Source organism: Onychostruthus taczanowskii, unplaced genomic scaffold (assembly GCF_017590055.1).
Source record: "Onychostruthus taczanowskii isolate IOZ18803 unplaced genomic scaffold, ASM1759005v1 scaffold30, whole genome shotgun sequence".
NCBI classification, from domain to species: Eukaryota; Metazoa; Chordata; class Aves; order Passeriformes; family Passeridae; genus Onychostruthus; species Onychostruthus taczanowskii.
Genome location: NW_024500350.1, coordinates 4,282,314 through 4,300,434, shown reverse-complemented (window position 1 = coordinate 4,300,434; position 18,121 = coordinate 4,282,314). Strand labels below are relative to the sequence as shown.

Here is an 18,121-nt window from a genome sequence, read left to right as displayed (position 1 = left end):
TGCTTGGCAAAGTTAGGTTTGAATAGGTAAGAGTAGAGCATAGAGTTGGGGAACCCCGCCAGGCAGTTTATCTCCGCCAAGCAGTCTGGCCACTGTAATCTCGATTTGGAGCGGAGTGAATGATCCCATGTGCAGGTTTATGTGACAGCAAAGCCACGGCGTTTTGCTGTGCTCTCCTGTGCCACGCCGGGACGGATCCCATGGGCGGGTGGGCGAAGTCACCCGGGTCAGTCTGTGCCGAACTGCTCGCAGAAAGGCTCCTACAGCTCCCAGACTGGGAAGAGGAAGCGTGTTACCACCGCCAAGCCCTCCTCTCTGATGAACGAGCTGAGACAATGGCGATTAAACCGCTGTCCCCAACAGCCCCCCGGTGCTGCTCCATCCCCTGCGGGGCCGCGGGACGAGCTGCAGCCGAGCCCCGGCACCGCCAGCCCCGGCACCGCCACGGCCTCTGCCACCCACGGCTTGCCGGAACCCTCGGGAGCCGGGCCGCGGCTTCCGCTCTCACCCGAGCGCTCCCCCCAGCCCCGGGCCCCGGGCCCCGGGCCCCGCTCCCCGGTCCCACCTCGCCGCCGCGGCAGCGCGCTCGCCAATGCGGGCCCGGAGCCCGGCCCGAGCCCCCCCCGGAGCCGCCCGCAGCCCCCTGGCCCGACCTCCCGCCCCGGACCCATGCGGCGGCTCCGGGAGCGGTTCCGGAGGTGAGCTCGCCGCGACCACCGGCGGGGATGGGATCATCCTTCCTGCCCGAGCCTCGCCCCGCGGGATGGGACCCCCGGGCGGGGTGAGGGGTGGGTGGGGGAGCCGAGATTTTCTCGCCGATGCCGGGCGGGGAGGGCAGCGAGGTCCCGAGGGGCGCGAGTGGGCGGGCGGGGGTGAGGAGGGTCTTTTGTTTGTCTGCTTGTTTGTTCATCGCCGCCGTTAAATGGGTGAAGGTTCGCGCATCCGGCCCTGTGTCACCGCCGCGCGTCGCGGTGCTCCCGCGGGGCCCGACCTGTGGCTCCTGGGCCGGGCTGGGGCAGCGCCCGCCGGCTCCGTGTGGCTCCGCGGGGCCATGGAGCTGCTTCTGCTGCTGCCTCCGAGGGCGCGTTCAGTACCATGGAATCACAGAATGCTCCGGCTTGGAAGCGCCTTAAAGCTCATCTCGTTCTGCCCGTCTGCCATGGACAGGGGTACCTTGCACTAGACCAGGTTCCTCCAAGCCCTGTCCAACTTGGCCTTGGATGCTTCCAGGGATGGGACAGCCGTGGCTTCTCTGTGACAGGGCCTCAAGCACCCTCACAGGGAAGAATTACTCCTAGTATCCAACCTAAATCTGTGTTTTTTCAGGTTAAAAATCAACCCTCACTCAGCTTTAGATGCTGCTCATGTTCACGGGGAGGTTGATTGGGTAGCTGCAATCGTGGTTCGTGGATAAACATCTGTGGGCTTTGGTTCTTCATTGTCCAGATGCCAGGCCAGTAGCAGTTGATGGACAGCCCATCTCCTGGGTGAGGCCAGTTTCACAGTGGCTTCCCTGACCAGGTACCTGCCATAGGGCTGCCTTGCTCTCTTTTCACCAACTTGCGCAAGAAACTGAAACCTAAGTATTAAAAGGGAAATAAAACTCAAAGAGAAAAATACGAATGCGGTCGGACGTGGTTTCTGTGCTAGCCCACACCTCGGCTGGCTGGTCCCTTGCCCCTGAGCTGAGATGTGCTGCAGCACCTGGGGTGACTTGTGATTGCTGCCCGCTCTTCGCTTGAGTCGCTGCCTTTCATACTTGCCAGAAGGCTGGGGAGGCTTTGGGGAGGTCAGTGGGATGCACAGGCACTTTTTCCCATGACACAGTCTTTGTATGATAGCAGAGTTGTTTGTGGATTCTCAGAGTATTGCAGGTTTCCTTTTATCTTTAGTATCGTGCTGTAAGTACATGAACCTTCACACAGCGTGGGATTTCACTGATATTTCCAAATAAGGGAACTGCTTCTGCACTGATCTGAATTATTTCTGTGCCTCAGATGTTGAGCGATAGTAAAGATTATGTGAACAGTTACAAACGACTGCTACTGTCAAATCCAGGAAGGAAGGTGCCTACTGTGGAGGAAGATGGATCTGCTTTTAACTGAATGAATTTGATCAAAGCCAAATTTGGTCCAAGGAAGCTTTTAATAAATTCTTTCCTTTCTCTTCAACATCTAATCTGAATGGTCATCAAATCTGTTTTGACCTGCTTATATTTTTTTGTTTTCCTCTTGAAAACAAAGAGCTTAGATAACATCCTAGATACTGAAGCATGTTTTTAGGTAATGAAGCAATTTTTAACCCCATTTGATACTACTGCTGGTTTTGTCGAGTTGCGCCCACGTTGTTGCAGTTTCTCATATGCTGTTATTTGTGGTTTATTAGGTGTAAATGGCTTCTCCTGCTGCTGGAAAGCACAAAGAAAGAAAGGCACGAAAAGAAGGAATGTGCTCTTAAACTGGTAAAAGGAAGTATGAGGTCTTTTGAGCTGAATAAAGGAAATATACTTCCTGAAAAGACTAAAAAATCCAGATCTTTGAGGCCATTATCAGTGCTTGCTGTTTTTACTGACATTCTGCTTCACGCTAAAAACAATAATTCATTCAGCAGATGGGAATCATCAATAAGGCAAGATTTGATTTCCCTTCTGCAGTCTGGGGTCTAAGCTTGTTGTGATGCCAGACAAATGCCGTACAGATATGTGCAATGGATTTAGGGTTTTGTAATTTATTTTTCTAAGCTGGCTTTGCTTGCAAAGACAAAGCATTAAGAGCCCTCGGACTTCCCTTCTGCTTTGTCTCCCAAATACTGTCTTCTCTTAATTCTGGAATCTCTGGGAAACATACAGCATCTGTTCCTTGGAAATGGATAGGAGCTTGAGATTAGGGTCTGTCACAAAGGATGGATCAGTCTGTGTGTTTAGAATTTAAAATATTTAAAGTATTTCAAGATCAAAGATCAAGTAGTGTGAAAGGAGGGGTATGAGTTTCTCCCCTCTTGTTTTAAATTGCCGTATTTCTCTCTCAGTACCTTTTTTCTGCTTATATTGGGAGTATGTTCATGAAAAGTTGTTTATTTGCTGTGAAATTCTGAGTCTTCAAGTTCCTTGGCCTTGAGCAGATTCTGAGCATGGAGAATTTAAATTGTGAAAAGGAACTCACAGCTTAGTTCAGTGCAAAAGCATTCTGCTCTCCTGGCTGGCTGCAAGCTGTTCTCAGTCTCTTAATTTCAGAAATTTCCTATTCTGCTATTTTATCTTAGATATCTTTTATTGTCAGTATCTTAAATGGAGAAGTATTTGTGCATCCTTGTGAGATGTGGTGCATATCCTCTGATTAAATGATTCTGGTTTCACCAGATCTGCTATTAAGGAATACATCAGGGATTTGCTAGAGGATCTAAAAGGCTTCAATTAAAGACATTTCCTGTAAACTGTAGTCCAGTTCAGTGGGACTTTATCAGACTGTCCTGCATTTGATAATAACCTTAATGGCTGTGTTATAGAGAGCCTTTGTTTAGGAGTAAACAGCATATGAATGTTCTTTACTGAGCTTCCACTTTTAGGAAGGTGAGATTATAATTCCCACAGTTATCTTTTCCAGAAGAGGCAAATGTGACCTGTAGATAGGAGGAAGAACAATGTCCCTGTGTTGCTGTACTCACGAGGCAGGAAACAAGCATCCATTGTTGGTGGTGGCATGGGGTTTGTTTGCTTATTTATTTATCTTTAAGAAAGAGCAGAGCTGTTTTGCCTCTAGAATGTGAATAAGCAACCACATTCTTCTGCATTTGTGTTGCAATATCATATGTGTCTGTAACTGCAGGAGTATATGACTGACTTCAACAGTGTGTGTCAAAATAATTTTCCTGGTTTTAATGAGCGCATCGGTAATATCACAGAGCAGCTATTTTCAAAATTCACATCTCTTTCTTATGACATTAAGCCTAAACTGTCACGCTGGAAATGAAACGAACTCGTGATAAGCACTGGCTGCCATTATTGCCCTTCCAGCCACCTCGTTAACGATCCTCCCTCTGAAGTTGTTCCTGATAGTGTTTATAAATTGTTAATTATCAAAAGGCAGAGAGGAGTAACTGAAAGTTTGCTTTATTAAGACTGTTGCCTGTGAGCAGTGACCTGAGCAAATGCTTTCCAGCATTTGGCATCAGGGTCTGCAGCCTGTTGGAGAGATGCAGGTCCATCAAATGTGCAGCAAAGTTGGTGCTGGGGCATTGTGAGACCCTTTTCTGCAAGGCAGAGGTAAAACTGAACACTTCCCCTCCTGCCAAAACACGCTGGTGGTGTTGGTGTTATTGTGTAAACACTGAGGTGAAGGGGGTGGCTGAGGTGTTGCTTAATGCTGGAGTTCTGCTGGAGCTCTGGTGCAGAATATTTGCATCAGTCCTGTTCTGCCACAAACAAAACAGGGAAAAAAACCTAAGATCTGTGTGTAGGTAACAGAGCAAGGATAGATTTGTTAATGGCTTTGTGTTCTGTTCTATGGCTAATGAATGTTTTTAAATTAGTGATAATAAGAGGTCCTAATTTCTGAAGTATTTGTTCATAATTCTAAAATCTAATGTTACCCCTAGATCCAATGTGATGGCTTCAGGAAGATGCAGTGTATTTCCTACTGAAAAAAAAGAAAAAAAAATAAAAGTAGGCTAATGTTGGATAATAGAAGATCCCATTAGGAGGCATCAATTATTTATAGATTTTTGAATGATAATATTATCTTACATAGGAATTTGGAACAACAAGAATTATAAAGTTACTACAGAATATAGGATTATTCCTTTTGGTTCTTCAGGTTTGAGTTTGAGTTTGTTTGTTTGGGTTTTTTTTTTACTTCTTTTGAGACTTCCAAGGTACCACCACAGAGAAATGTAATAATATTCTAGATGTGATAAGTGAAAAGTTTCCCATGACTTTGAATTTATGGAGTTGGACAAGGGCAGCCCAAGCCTGGCCACTCACTGAGCCAACAGATGCTTTTATTTTTAAACTTTTTCCTGACTTGGAAGCAGAACTGAGCAAACTGAATGTTCCATCTTTAGAGGATGCAGAGATGGTGTTCTGCAGCTGTTGAAGACATAGAAGCACTGGGAATAAAGTAATTTTCCAAATATTCTGTGAGCCTTTGTGATGACAGTGTCATTGTCTTCCTGGAGAGGAGAGCAAGGTGCCATTTGTCACTGACAAAAGAATTGCCATTTTTAACCATATATTATCTCCTGCAGGGTTATTAATGTGCTAACAACCATTTATGTTCTGTGTCTGTGAATTAAATCCACATTTTTCTTAGCCTTTGTACTAATACCAATGAAATTGTTTCTTGAAATTGCCACCATTTGGGGAGGGATCATGACACTGTTATTTTCCCAGTGCTGCTATGTTTTCATGTATCAGTTTAGAAGAAAATGGTTCACAAGTCACTTAATAAATCAGTCAAGAAAACCAAGTGAAATATCCCAGAAATCTGGAACTGCTTGTGCCATCTGTAAGATTTGCATTGGATTTTTTTTTTAGTTGTTTGTTTGCTTTCCCCTGGGTTGAGGTTGGCCAACATTTTATAGATGTCATAAAAATAGGACTCATTTTGATTTAAGCCAGGGGAACATGGGGAATGACCAAAGTTTGTCTAACAAGCTTTTTGTATAAATCTGGGTAACAAAGTTGCTGTTGGTTCTGAGCATACAAACAAGTTCTGTATTTCTTGTGAAGCTGTTCCTGGCTGCTTGGATATCTAATTGTCAGTGCGTAGTTTTAGAATAACCTGGAGTAAAGTGGAATTATTGGTGAAAGATAATCACTTTTGTAGGACAGTCAGCAGTGCTGGGATAACAGACTGGAGCTGGAGAAGTTCACAGCTTTCATTAGACTGTTGCATATAGGTGTGTGCTGTCTTTTACAGGTGTTCCTACACAGATTTAAATTGTTGAGTTTCACAGGAAACAGCTCAAGTGTTTGGGTTTTTTAATACCCTTAAATGAAACGCTTGCATTGTTAAGTTCTTCTGAAACTTTCTCAGGTTTCATCATATTCTGTTCAGCTTGCACGGACTGCGTTTGATGTGCTTTTTTGTTTGTTAGAATGTTTGAAAATTCTTAGAGAAAAAGGTGGAATGTCAATGGCAAACCTCTTGAAATGTTTCCTCTTCAGAGCTGACCATTAGAGACTCCTTTCATCATCCCCATGTAGGATGATCTTGTAGGAGATCTTGGTTACAGACATGGGATTGGGAAAAATGAGCCACTTCATGCTCCAGACACAAATACTGCTTGCTATAGGAGTCAAAAAATCAGTGTTCAAGTGCTCCAAACTGGAATATTGCTGCAGTTTCAAGAACTTCTTAAGAGAAGAGTAACCCCTGACAGCTATGATGAGCTCCATATTTCAAGAATAATTTGAGTTCTTGCCATGTAATTTAAATAGGAAGTGTTTCATTCTTCCTCTGACCAAACTGTCAGAAAAGAGGGAGTCTGACTGCTCTGTGTGAACTCCTGATTAAAGATAACCATCCCTTGCACCAGGCAGTCACAGGAATTTATTTAACATGTGTGTCCGGTAAGAGACTTTACTTGGGAGAGCTTGCAATTTAAATCACAGTTACTTTGAACATATCTGTACTTATAATTCTTAACACTACCAGGTTGGAAGTATTCCTTCATTTCCTTCATGACACTCAGAGAGGTGTTTTAGCAACTTTCCTGAAAGTACTTCTTAATTATTCAACAGGTTCATGAACCACCCAGCTCCAGCCAACAGCCGCTACAAACCCACTTGCTATGAACATGCTGCTAACTGTTACACACACGCAGTAAGTACACTTCTGGCTTCTTTTTCTGTTTTTTTCTTTAACCAGATGTTTCAATAATTTTTTATGTGTTTGGATTGCTAAATGCTTATCTTTGCCTCACTGTGTTCATGGCTGTAGCCTCTCTCTGTTTTTGTGCATATGAGCATTAACTGTAACAGTCCAGAAAAGTCAGATGTTTGGTAATGTTCCGAATCTCTTGGAGCTCCAGACACTTCATAAGATTCCTTTTCACCAATGTTACAGATCTTTAACTTGATATTTTCCCTCTGTTGCAGTCAAAGGATGCCTGCAGTAGAGGGGGTATAGGCCACTACTAGTTAGCCTGCAAGGTGAATTTCCCAGGTCTGCCCTGACATAATATTGTGCAAATTGTAAACTGGAAGTATAAGAAAGATTTATCCATGTGAGAAATGGGATGGCCTCATCAGACTGTCTGTGGGTTTGGGCAACAAGAGCTGGAATGTTTTAATTCTGATACCTACTGACTCTTCAAGAAATCTGCTGTTTTGCAAGAGGCCCTGATAATGCTGATAGCCCTGCTGAAATGTCAAGTCTTTCCTTCTTTTCCTAATGTAAGGAATTATTCTAGATTTGCGTATATGGTATTCACATAAAAAAGAACAGAAGCAATCCCCTTTGATTTTTTTTTTTCTTTTAGTAATTAGGAAGTTTAATTTGCTGTCTGGCACTTTGAAGAGGACTTAAAAATGTGTTTGCTTGCTTTTTAAGATAGCATTTGCCCTTTTATAAAAGCAGCTTGTGTGTCTCCTCAATCCCTCAACTCCAAACATCTGAAGTATGTTTGACTTTGTCCTCAGTCTCTTATCTCCAGTGTGTCTGAGTGAGCAGCAGATATGAAAGCTCAGAGCAGTGCCCAGGACTCCCCAGTTCTTGAAGGAGCTCTGTTCTTAAGGATCCCTTGTGCGTATTTCGTAAGCAGCCGGCATAGAGCTCCGTGGTGCTGGTAAAAACAGAATCACCTTGGTTTTGCATGCAGACATAAAGTTGACTGAAGCTTCTGTGTTCTTAAGCCAAAGGTCTCATGTACAGCATTCTGTAAATATATGCTTATTTGCCTAGGGAATGAAGCAACATTCTGTTAGTTAGCACAAATATGTAGTTTATCTCATAATCCTTGTGCAAATCTTGTTTGCTCTGGCCAAAAAGTTAGATTTCAAAATATCTGGCAGATGTTGCTGTGCTCCTTAGCAGTTTCAGCTTTCACCTAGTTGAAAAACAGGCATGTTTTACTCCTGCCTGTTAGCAGGACGTGACAGCCAAGGTGGATCAGCGTTTTCTGGTAGGCTGCAGTTTGTGGTGGAGCTGTCTGATTACTTTCTGAGCAGTCAAACTACCTGATAAAACCTACAATGAACTGTTAAAATAAAGATGCAATAACTTTTCATCAATATTTAAAGTCTTGAAATGGGAGTCTAAGCTGGGAAAGCACAGAAAAAGCTAAGGGGGATGTTTTTATCTCCTTTGTGTTGCAGACTTACTAAATGTTAGATGGTCAAGTGGCTGAGTCTTTGCTGCTAGATTACTGTTTTTATCTCCTTTGTGTTGCAGACTTACTAAATGTTAGATGTTAGTCTAGACTTACTAAATGTTAGTCTTTGCTGCTAGTGTGAGTTTTCAATTCGACATTGATGATTCTACAGAACAGAATTCAACAATGATTCTCCAATATATTTGTATTCCAAGCTTTTATTCATAATTCAGGAAGCAGTCAACTTCTACTTTATGAATGTGGCTGTACTTCTCAGTAGGTATCCCATCTGGTTTTGAACTTAAAAATACACAGGAATCAGTTCATGGCAGCTGCTTAATGAAAAAACTAACAAGCAACAAAAAAATAAGGGTAAAGGAGGGTATAGAATCCCAGGTGTAGTCTCCTGGTACAATACTTAAAAGGTAGTTTTGTGTTGCATAGTAAGGTATCTTCAGATTTCTTACTTGTAAGGCTATTTTAAATGTCTTGCCTTTTTTAGCTTTAAATGAAGCATTGGCTTGCCTTCAGACACTGGGAGAGGAATGACAGCAAAGTAGTTGAAAACAGACAGAGAAAACTGTTCTCTGTGTTCAAAGGAACAGGAAGGAAACAGTGCATGAGAAAAGCAGGGGTAGTGACAATTGGAGGGGAGATAGGACTCTTTCATAATGAAGTTTTCTGGTGTATGTAAGGTTTATCAGACAAAAGGTAGGCCTTGTTGTGTTAAAACCTCAGGATTTAGACATGGCTTGCTTTATACTACTTTAAATGTTTCTTCTAACTGCCTTAATAGGAGTAACTATTCTTAAAATTAATTCTAATCTGTATTCCAGGTTGGGTTAGTGAAGTGCATGGAAAAACAGAAGTAGTATAAATATTTTAAAAGTGAGACTTGGAGCATTTAGAAGGCCATTTGAGCATGGAAGAAGGGGTGATGAAAATTTCAGAAGGACTCTTCTGGTGAAAATGTCTCCTAAAATTAGGGGAAAGTTGAAAAGTTGAGAGAGATGGTAACAGGAGTGCACTCGTGGAGCAGCTGGAGGTGGGCACAGCCCTTCACGGTTCCCTCTAAGTGTCACATTTTTGGGGCAGGGATGGCAGCTTTATTGCTGTTCCTGTTGCCTTCCTTTCCAAAAAGGAAGTGCCTGGACCATTTTTGTGCCCTCAGTGTTTCCCTCCCAGTGAGAGGCTCGTGAGACTGGAGCAGTAACACCACACTCTGCTGCAGTGGCTTGTGCATCGAAGGGCATTGTTGCTGCCTGCATGATGTGCAAGGAAAATAACTTCATTTTCCAGGAATGTTATATACAAAAGCAAAACTTCCAGCAGGTTTTTAAAGCTCTCTGTGGCAGAGATTATCTGGATAAATATGGAAAGAATACAAGTAAAATGCTGGCCAGTGCAGCAGCATCCTCAGCAGCCCCAGACAGGTGGAAGGTACTGGGTATTTTGGGTAAGTTGGTAACCAGAGAGTGTGATTTCACTGAAGTGACCCTGATCAGCTTCACAGCTTATTGTGCCAGCCTCCTTCCTCGTGCCTTAAGGGTTTTTACTTGTTGTGACAGCAGGGTTTGTGGTAGTTGGTTTCCCAAAATACACCACACAGAGGTTGGGCTGAAAACTATTCTGAAAGATCACCATCTGTAGATGTAAATTAACATATTTTAATCCTTTATCTTCTTCCTTATTGCAAAGAGCTTTTAACTTAATTCTCTCATTTTGTTCTGGTATTTCTCTAGCAGGCTCAGGAAACTGTTGCCTTCTCTCTTGTTCTGCACATCTTTCTTCCAGCCCCACTTCTGATGCAGCCAGGATTAATCACGGTGCTAAAATTAGTAAATTTGCACATCACAATTCTGGATTTGCTCACAGTACATTAAGTTACTGGGTTTGATGATATTCACTTGGAAGACTTGCACTCCATGATGAAATAAGCAAAGATTTTGTGACTTCTAGCTGGAGATTTTTCCAAGGAATATTGGCAACTAAGAAATGCTTTGTCATGCTGTAAAATGACACAGCACAATCCCACGCATTCTGTTAGTTCTGACTCTCTGACTGCTTTTTTGGTAAACTCCCCTCCTTTTAAAGGACTGATTAATGGCTTGTTCATTCTGAAAACTGGAGATTAAAATGCAGTTCTTGTGCATGTGATTTTTTTCAAATGAACATGGGAAAATTTGCCTTTTTTATGAGCTGAAGTTTTATATTTCTTTTGTAAGATGGGTAAAGCCCATTGTACCATATGTTACCTGTTATGGCATTGCCATCTGAAGAACTTTAATTGAGTTGGCTGGAACAGCAGTGTATAGTTTCTGGGTCTTGTATTTAATCTAGCTATTTTTTGGCCAAAAAAAAAACTAATAAAACATCTCTTGTTTTGTCTGACGGTTCCCATGGTACCTACCAAGCACAGAGAGGAAAATGGTTCCAAAAAGAACACTTAGAAAAAACAATCAGTCCTTTTCATGGAATACAGTGCTCTTCCCTGTGAGAGGTAGAATTGTTCTTTAAAGCAGAACAAGGCAAATAAGGAATTAAAGTCTTCATTCATGTGTGCTGTACTCTTGATTCTGAAGGTGCAAAGAAAGAGGTTATAAGGAAATTGCTTCTTTGTATTAACTGTATCACTTTATGCACAATAATTACTGGAAGGAGTGATTGACACTGAACTTTGTTTTGGCCCATTTGAGCATGCCATGTCACAGCTTAGCTTGTGAAATATTTATTTGAGGAGATTAGTAAAAAGCTGGGGTCTCTGTGTAAGAAAGGCAGGTTATTCTGTGTAATATCTAAATCCAAAGCCCAAAGAGGGCTCTTTTCCTGTGAAGTGGTCTCTGTCAGGGTCCCATAGCAGCTCATGCCTAGGCTGTTACAAGGAATTAGTAGGAATTTGCTGTTTTACCTGATATTTATAGGTACTTAAGCTTTCGTTCTCTGTCAAGTTTAGTCAAAACTGAAATTTGCACTAAAAATTAGGAAGGAAACTGCGGATACAGTGGGACTGTACAGCTTAGAGCCATGGCTACACCATTTTTGGGGCTAAGTATCCTCCTGTCCCCTGCAAAAACTAAAGTGAAACAGCTGTCACATCTCATCAGTTCCTGGCTGTGCCAGGGGCTTCAGCCACACTTCATTCACACTGTGTGTCATGTGTGGAAAACAGGAGTGGCTGATCTCCTGAGGAGTGACACATTTCAACTTTCCCTGAATTTGGGGGCTGTCCAGGATGTGTGCAGGAAATTCAGGGTTGGTGATAAATGAGAAGCCAGGCTGGCAGACTATTTCTGGCCTTAAAGTGCACCAAGTCAACTTCCATAGTTCCATTACAAAGCTCAGGAAATGTTTTCACCTCTAGTCCTAAGGCTGTGAATGTATCAATGCCATACTTTTCATTTCCATGGCTCTACAGCTTTTGGCGCAAATATCCTACATTTTGTCAAACAGAAGGAAATTGAATAGTAATGAAGCTACAGCTGATATGCATCAAAGTCAGAAGGAAAAGCCACTTGTTTTTTGTTCTTCTCAGATCCATGCAGTTTGCTGTGCATCCTCTACACTGAGCAGAACCTCAGTTTCCTCTGGTCTGTAATTAGATGAAGGACAGATAGGTCAGGCTAGACTAGAACTCTGCAGCCTGACCTATCAAACCTGTAATGCAAAGTAGCCAGATTTGTTTAAACATTGCTTGTTCCTGGCTTTATTGTTTAACATATGAGACTTGGGTTAAATTACCAAGAATTTAACCCTAAGAAGCTTATTTGCAGTTCAAGGGAACAAATTAGCATCTTAGACATGCTATAGGGCCTGAAGGGAATTTGTACAGTGTTTGTAACTTAGAAGGCTGACTTGGTAGTGGATGGAGATGGATAGAAATATCTGAGTCAGTGAGCTCTCTTCTTTAAATACTTGTTGGACATAGGGTGTTTCTTAGGGTTTTTGGGGTTATTTTCTCCTTCCCACCCTTTTCTTTTGCCTTTTCCTGAAGGAGATAGAGGTACATCATGTATTTTATTCTGGAAGGGAGTGTAGTTTTAAATGTATGCATTTAAAGTCTGCAGTCACTTCTTGGACACTTCATGCAAGTGTGGTAATTTTATCATGATGCTTGAACAGGGCCTGTTTTGGAAGAAGTGAATTAGAAATGCTTGAGAGGAAGGTGGGAAGGAAAACAAAGTTGGATATGCTGCATTAGAAGAACATCTTTGTGCATTAAAAATCTATTCATGAGAGAAGTTTGCTGCTAATTTATTTATGGTAGCTTAAACCCAAGTTCTGCAAAACTGCTTAATTCTTGCAACTGCACTTTGCTAAATGCTTTGTTTTTTTCATTTGGGATTCGAGTTTATTTTGGTCTGTCTTGTGCTCTGTGTCTATGCACAAGAGGTGGCTTAAATTCAAATTTAGAGTGAGATCAACATGGTTTTAAAACATGAGGCAGAATGTCAAAATAAAGCCACTGCTAATACTTACCAAATTAGACAAAAGAATTTACTGTCATGGCTAGAGGAGTTGGTAACCTTCCCTGGTACCATGGGGGGAGAAATTTAGCAAAACCAGGTCTAACCTATGCCTGAGACATCCATGAATTTCTGGTATTGATGTGTCAACTTAAAACTAAATGACAAAACTCTCTCTGGCTGGGGCTGGGCTCTCTGCCTGCTGGTGCTGCTCTGTGGGTGGCACCACAGCAGAGACGTGACAATGGCCTTTTGTTTTGGCAGTTCCTGATTGTTCCTGCCATCGTGGGCAGTGCCCTCCTCCATCGGCTCTCGGACGACCGCTGGGAGAAGATCACAGCATGGATGTACGGGGTGGGGCTCTGCGCCCTCTTCATCGTCTCCACCGTGTTCCACATCGTCTCCTGGAAAAAGAGTCACCTGAGGTAGCGGGAGAAAATGCTCACTTCCTCTTGATGTTTCCCCATTGTGTTTCTCAGTCAAAACCAATTTTACAGGAGAGTGGAGTGGTACTTTCTACTGAATCGTGATAAAAACACCCTTGATTTTTTGGAAGAAATAGTGAGCCAAGCTCATGTACCAGTGAACTTGGATGTCTGCTGCCTTGTCACAAAGAAAATGTTTTTGGTAGGCCCTAGTGGCTCTTAATCCAGAAGTAGAATGGGAAAAACATAATGTAGGTGGTTGATGGATAATATCCCATTTCAGACATGAAGACACTCTCTGGGACTATGGCATGCTCAAGTGCTTTGAGGAACACAGCTTTTGCCAATGCCCATCCAACCAGCAGGAAACCTCCTTGGGACCAAGGCAGCAGTAGCAAAAATGACATGGGATTTGTTATTTTAATTTATTTTATTTATCCCTTGTAAGACTCCCTAATTAATTCTGGGCCATAAATTTGATATAGCCAGTAGTCACTAAATAGTACAGTGTCTGGATTGGGCAGAGTTGATGTGACAGGAATGCAAGGTGGGGTGGAGAAGGGGAGAGGCCTGGAGAAGTGCTCAGCTCTTACATGTCTCCATTCCCCACGTGGTTCTAAGAGGGATGGAGGTGATGGTATTTTCCCCAGAGTAATTCCAAAGCGTGTCAGGAAAGTGAGATGATGCAAAAATCTTCCCAAAATGTGTCATGGTGACCTGTTGTGTCTCTCTCCCCTAGGACAATGGAGCATTGTTTTCACATGTGTGACAGAATGATGATCTATGTCTTCATTGCAGCATCCTACGCACCATGGTAAGAAATGGGGACCACAGCTGCAGAATCAAAGTTTTCCCAAAGTAAAGAGTTGGTCATTGCAGCTTTCCAAAACCTATAGATGGCTTCTTGGGTGCAATTGACCACATTATGTGTTGTGACAGACTGTGTAATGTCATCTCCTGGGCCTTGCTGAGCAGAAAGTGATGCAAGAAAACATCAGAAAGTCGTTTATTTATATTCCACATACCTCAGTTTATGCTTTCCACCCATCAACACAAACACCTTCTGCCTCTCCGTGGGTACAATGTCCCGGTGTTTGTTCCCCCAGCATTCTGTAGTTAAAGCTCTGAATATTTATTTGTTTTTATTAATCCCTACTGCTCTTGTGTCAGTGTGGTCTGTTTACTCATCACTTCTGTCTCATGGAACCTTTATGCCTCCAGGTTAAATCTCCGTGAGTTGGGACCTCTGGCATCTCACATGAGATGGTTTATCTGGCTGATGGCTGCTGGAGGAACCCTTTATGTATTTCTCTACCATGAAAAGTAAGAACTATTCTTTGCATTTAACTTTAAACTGAAAATTACCATCAGAGAACAAGACCAAACTTTTTGTCTTGGAGATGAGCTACCAAGGTTCTCATCAAACAAGAAAATTTAAGTTGTCTCAGTGTTTTATTCTCATTGGTACTTACTGCAAGTGAAGGTTTTTGTGCAGTATTTAGAGAGAACGTATTACCTGCAATTCTACAATGCAGAGATAAACACTAGTTTTAATTTTGTCATAAAACACTGGTTATCCATCTGCATAAAAGCTTCTTGTGTAATGACCCCATACCAACACATAATTTAAAATATTCATTTTTGCTGTTGAAGGAAATGTTCATCCTTTTGTACACCTCCTTAAATGACTCAAATCATTCCTTTTTAGGTATAAGATCGTTGAACTCTTTTTCTATTTAGCGATGGGATTTTCTCCTGCTCTGGTAGTGACATCCATGGTAAGGAATGTGACTGTTAACAGTGCAAACAAACAAAACTTGCCTTTTATAACCAGCTTAAATTCCAGTGCAGCTCTTTCCTCTGCAGAGATGTTCATTTTAGTACACTATACTTGTAAGTGCTCTTTGCAGAGCAACCCAATACAACCAGTTGTAATTTGGATTTACAGTTCACATTTCAGTGAAATGCTGCTTTGTCTTGTTCAATCTGGGCTGCATTGTGTAGATAAAGAGAGCCTGGGGGTCTTGGTGCATCTGAAAAGCATCCTACTCCAAACTTGTCTATAGTTACACATTTTAAATAACATTGATTAACCATCTCTGCTGCTAATATAAACGTGACACATTTTCAAGTTAATGCCTTAACTGGCTGTATCAAAGTCTTGCTGGGAGGAGCTGCATTAAACTCACACTTCCACAGAGTAATGTGGTTTTCTTTGTCTCTGTGATTGTCTGCTCTGCTGATGAAGCAAACCATCAGTCTTGTTTTAGTTCTTGAGTTGTCCCAGTATAACTTCTCTAGTGCTATGGGGACATTGTGAAATGCACAATAATGTGTTTATATACTAAGAGTGATATAAATACACTGCATTTCTCACTTGTCCATCTGTCCCACCCAACATTTTCTGAGCTGTCACAGCCAGCTCCCTTTGCCTGGGGGAGAAAAGCACTGTGTATTTTGTCCATAAATACTCTTTGCCCCCTTCACTCCCTGCCCCTGACCTGTCCTTGTTCCCTGGCAGAGCAACACAGAGGGACTGCAGGAGGTGGCCTGGGGAGGTTTGATCTATTGCCTGGGCGTGGTGTTCTTCAAGAGTGATGGAGTGATCCCCTTTGCCCACGCCATCTGGCACATCTTCGTGGCCACAGCGGCTGCTGTCCATTACTATGCCATTTGGAAGTACCTTTACAGAAGTCCTGCAGACATCATTCGTCACTTATGAGATTGTACAAAAAAATAATCTGCACTTGGCCTCTGTAACAGTATTATTTGACTTAAAGAATTTGGGGGAATTGGAAAAATTGCACAGCGAAACTGCACTGACTTTGGTAGTTCTGTGAACACAATTACTGTGAACTGATGTTTGTGTCCTGCCATTTCCCATCACATGGCAAGTGCTGTAAATAACCAAGATACTGTACTGCAGTAACCAAGAGTCCATTCCACATTAGCAGAACTGGCTACCTGATGTTTACAAACAAATTTTGTATGCTAGTTTAGTTTTACAATTTTTAACTATGTGAATTTTTCTAAATTAGTGATTCAAATGGTGAAGTCAGTGCAATAGTGAAAACGTAATGCTCTTGACATGAAATTGGTTTCTATCACCTTTCCATGGGTCATTTCTTAAACATGAATCAGAGACAACTAATCTACTTTTACCACCCATTATCTTGGTATAATGTGACTTTTATAGAAACTTTTCTGTGTTTTTTGTAAACTTTAAAAGTACATTTATTGAACTGAAGACACACAACTGTCATCTATGCAGTTATTCATGTTGCAGTCTCTTGCAAGAAATGGTTACATTCCACACCCTGTTCTGAGGAGCAAACATTGTACCTCTTCCGAAGTTTGTGTTGCAGCTGTAATTGTAATAACCACTTTTACAAACTAAAACCTAAATGTGATTCTGCTGAGTTCTAACAAGGCAGCGTTCTGCTCATTTACAGTACCACTGAACCAGACCTTAAGTTGGCTTTATTTGTGATGAAGAGCTGTAAAAGGAGTAGCTGAGGTGATTTTCTCCTCCAAGTTCCCAGCTGTACCCATGCTGCCCAGGGTGGGGGCTCGTGTGGTAATATCCCCCATCCAGGGCAGGGCCACTCATTTCCCCAGCCCACGTACACACACGTGGCACTGAGACCTGGGTTTCCAAAGGGACTTAAACTGACTGCTCCCACCAGCTTTTGGTGGGGTGGTTCTGCCTGGAAACCCAGGTGGGAGCAGCAGGCAGAGCATTGCTGAGCACCCAGAGCTCAGGGCTCTTCACAAGCACAGGGAGCAGAGCCTGGAGAACTTGGTCGGGTGTCACTTGTCATCCTGGGACTTCACACAGAGTCTGACTGGTCTTTGTCACTGTCTGTCTGTACAGGAAATCCAGCTGTGGTAGCAAGTCATGACTGTAGGACATGTGCTGAAATGACCAGTGTAGAAGAGTCCTTGTAATCCTGTTTGTCCAATAATTGTATCCTGTCCCACTATGTAATGAATGTCTTATATTAAGATTGACTTTATCCTTTTTCTAATTTACTCAGTTTTACATGTCAGTATTTAAAAACAAAACCAAAATGTGTTGCCTTTTTCAGATTTTGTTCTGGATCTTGCCTGTCTGCAAACAATAAATAGCAAGATAGGGATGTTTCAAAGGTCCTGTTCCGCTCAGATTTGCCAGAGGGCCGCAAGTTTTAGAGTATTTACATTTGTATAGGGAATTTACCAGAGGGACAAACTTTAAATTCAAGACATTGAAGAATTGCTGTGTGGTGGTAGCAGGTGATCAGTGAAGTGGCAGCACCACGGCAAACTCAAACTGCCCCAAAAGAGAGCAAAGGGAACAGCTGGGCAGGTGATTCTGCTACAACAGTCCTGCAGATCTGGATGCCTCAGTTTTTTAACATTGTGTCTATTTTAATATTTTCCACTTTTTGTGAGTCCATATATTTTGTTGAAATGCAGTACTAAAAACCACTAAAATACATGTAAAGTTTTTCTGTAGTCAGAAGTTAAACTATTGCTTGAATATGTTTGTTTTAATTTTAAGTTAATTTTTCATGGCATTTGCTTTTTGGAGTGTTTGAAATGGTTTTTAAAAAGTTTCAATTCGCCAAAAATATTTTGAATTACTGTATTCTAGTCAATATGATATTGAATGTACTAGACTAACAATAAACATTTGGTGCAATTTGGAAAGTGTTGTTTTCTTGGTGGTTGTTTTTTTTCCCCCTCCATCACTTGGGCAGGGCAGTCAGGGACTGACACTGTGGCCACTCCTGACAAAAGGGATCCTGAGCTCAAGCTCAGGACCCTCATGTCTGCTCAGCCACTGCTTTAAAAACAGTAAGAAAAACTGTAATCCAAATTATTCCATTTTTAGTATGGAAAAAAATATATTTCTGTCTAAATTTTGGTCAATAGTTAGAA

The 18,121-nt window shown here is 42.2% G+C and overlaps 1 protein-coding gene across 2 annotated transcripts; it reads left to right on the top strand.

The window, feature by feature from the left end:
- Positions 1-560: 560 nt before the first annotated feature.
- Positions 561-17,890, top strand: MMD (monocyte to macrophage differentiation associated). Of its 2 annotated transcripts, none has more exons than XM_041409164.1 (7): positions 561-698; positions 6,740-6,821; positions 13,038-13,198; positions 13,938-14,012; positions 14,420-14,521; positions 14,907-14,976; positions 15,720-17,890. In XM_041409164.1, the coding sequence occupies exons 1-7, from the start codon at positions 670-672 to the stop codon at positions 15,918-15,920; spliced, it is 720 nt and encodes a 239-aa protein (XP_041265098.1). In that variant the 5' UTR covers positions 561-669; the 3' UTR covers positions 15,921-17,890. The 2 variants fall into 2 exon arrangements, with proteins under 2 accessions (XP_041265098.1, XP_041265099.1); XM_041409165.1 differs by lacking the exon at positions 561-698 and adding an exon at positions 1,201-1,521.
- Positions 17,891-18,121: the final 231 nt, after the last annotated feature.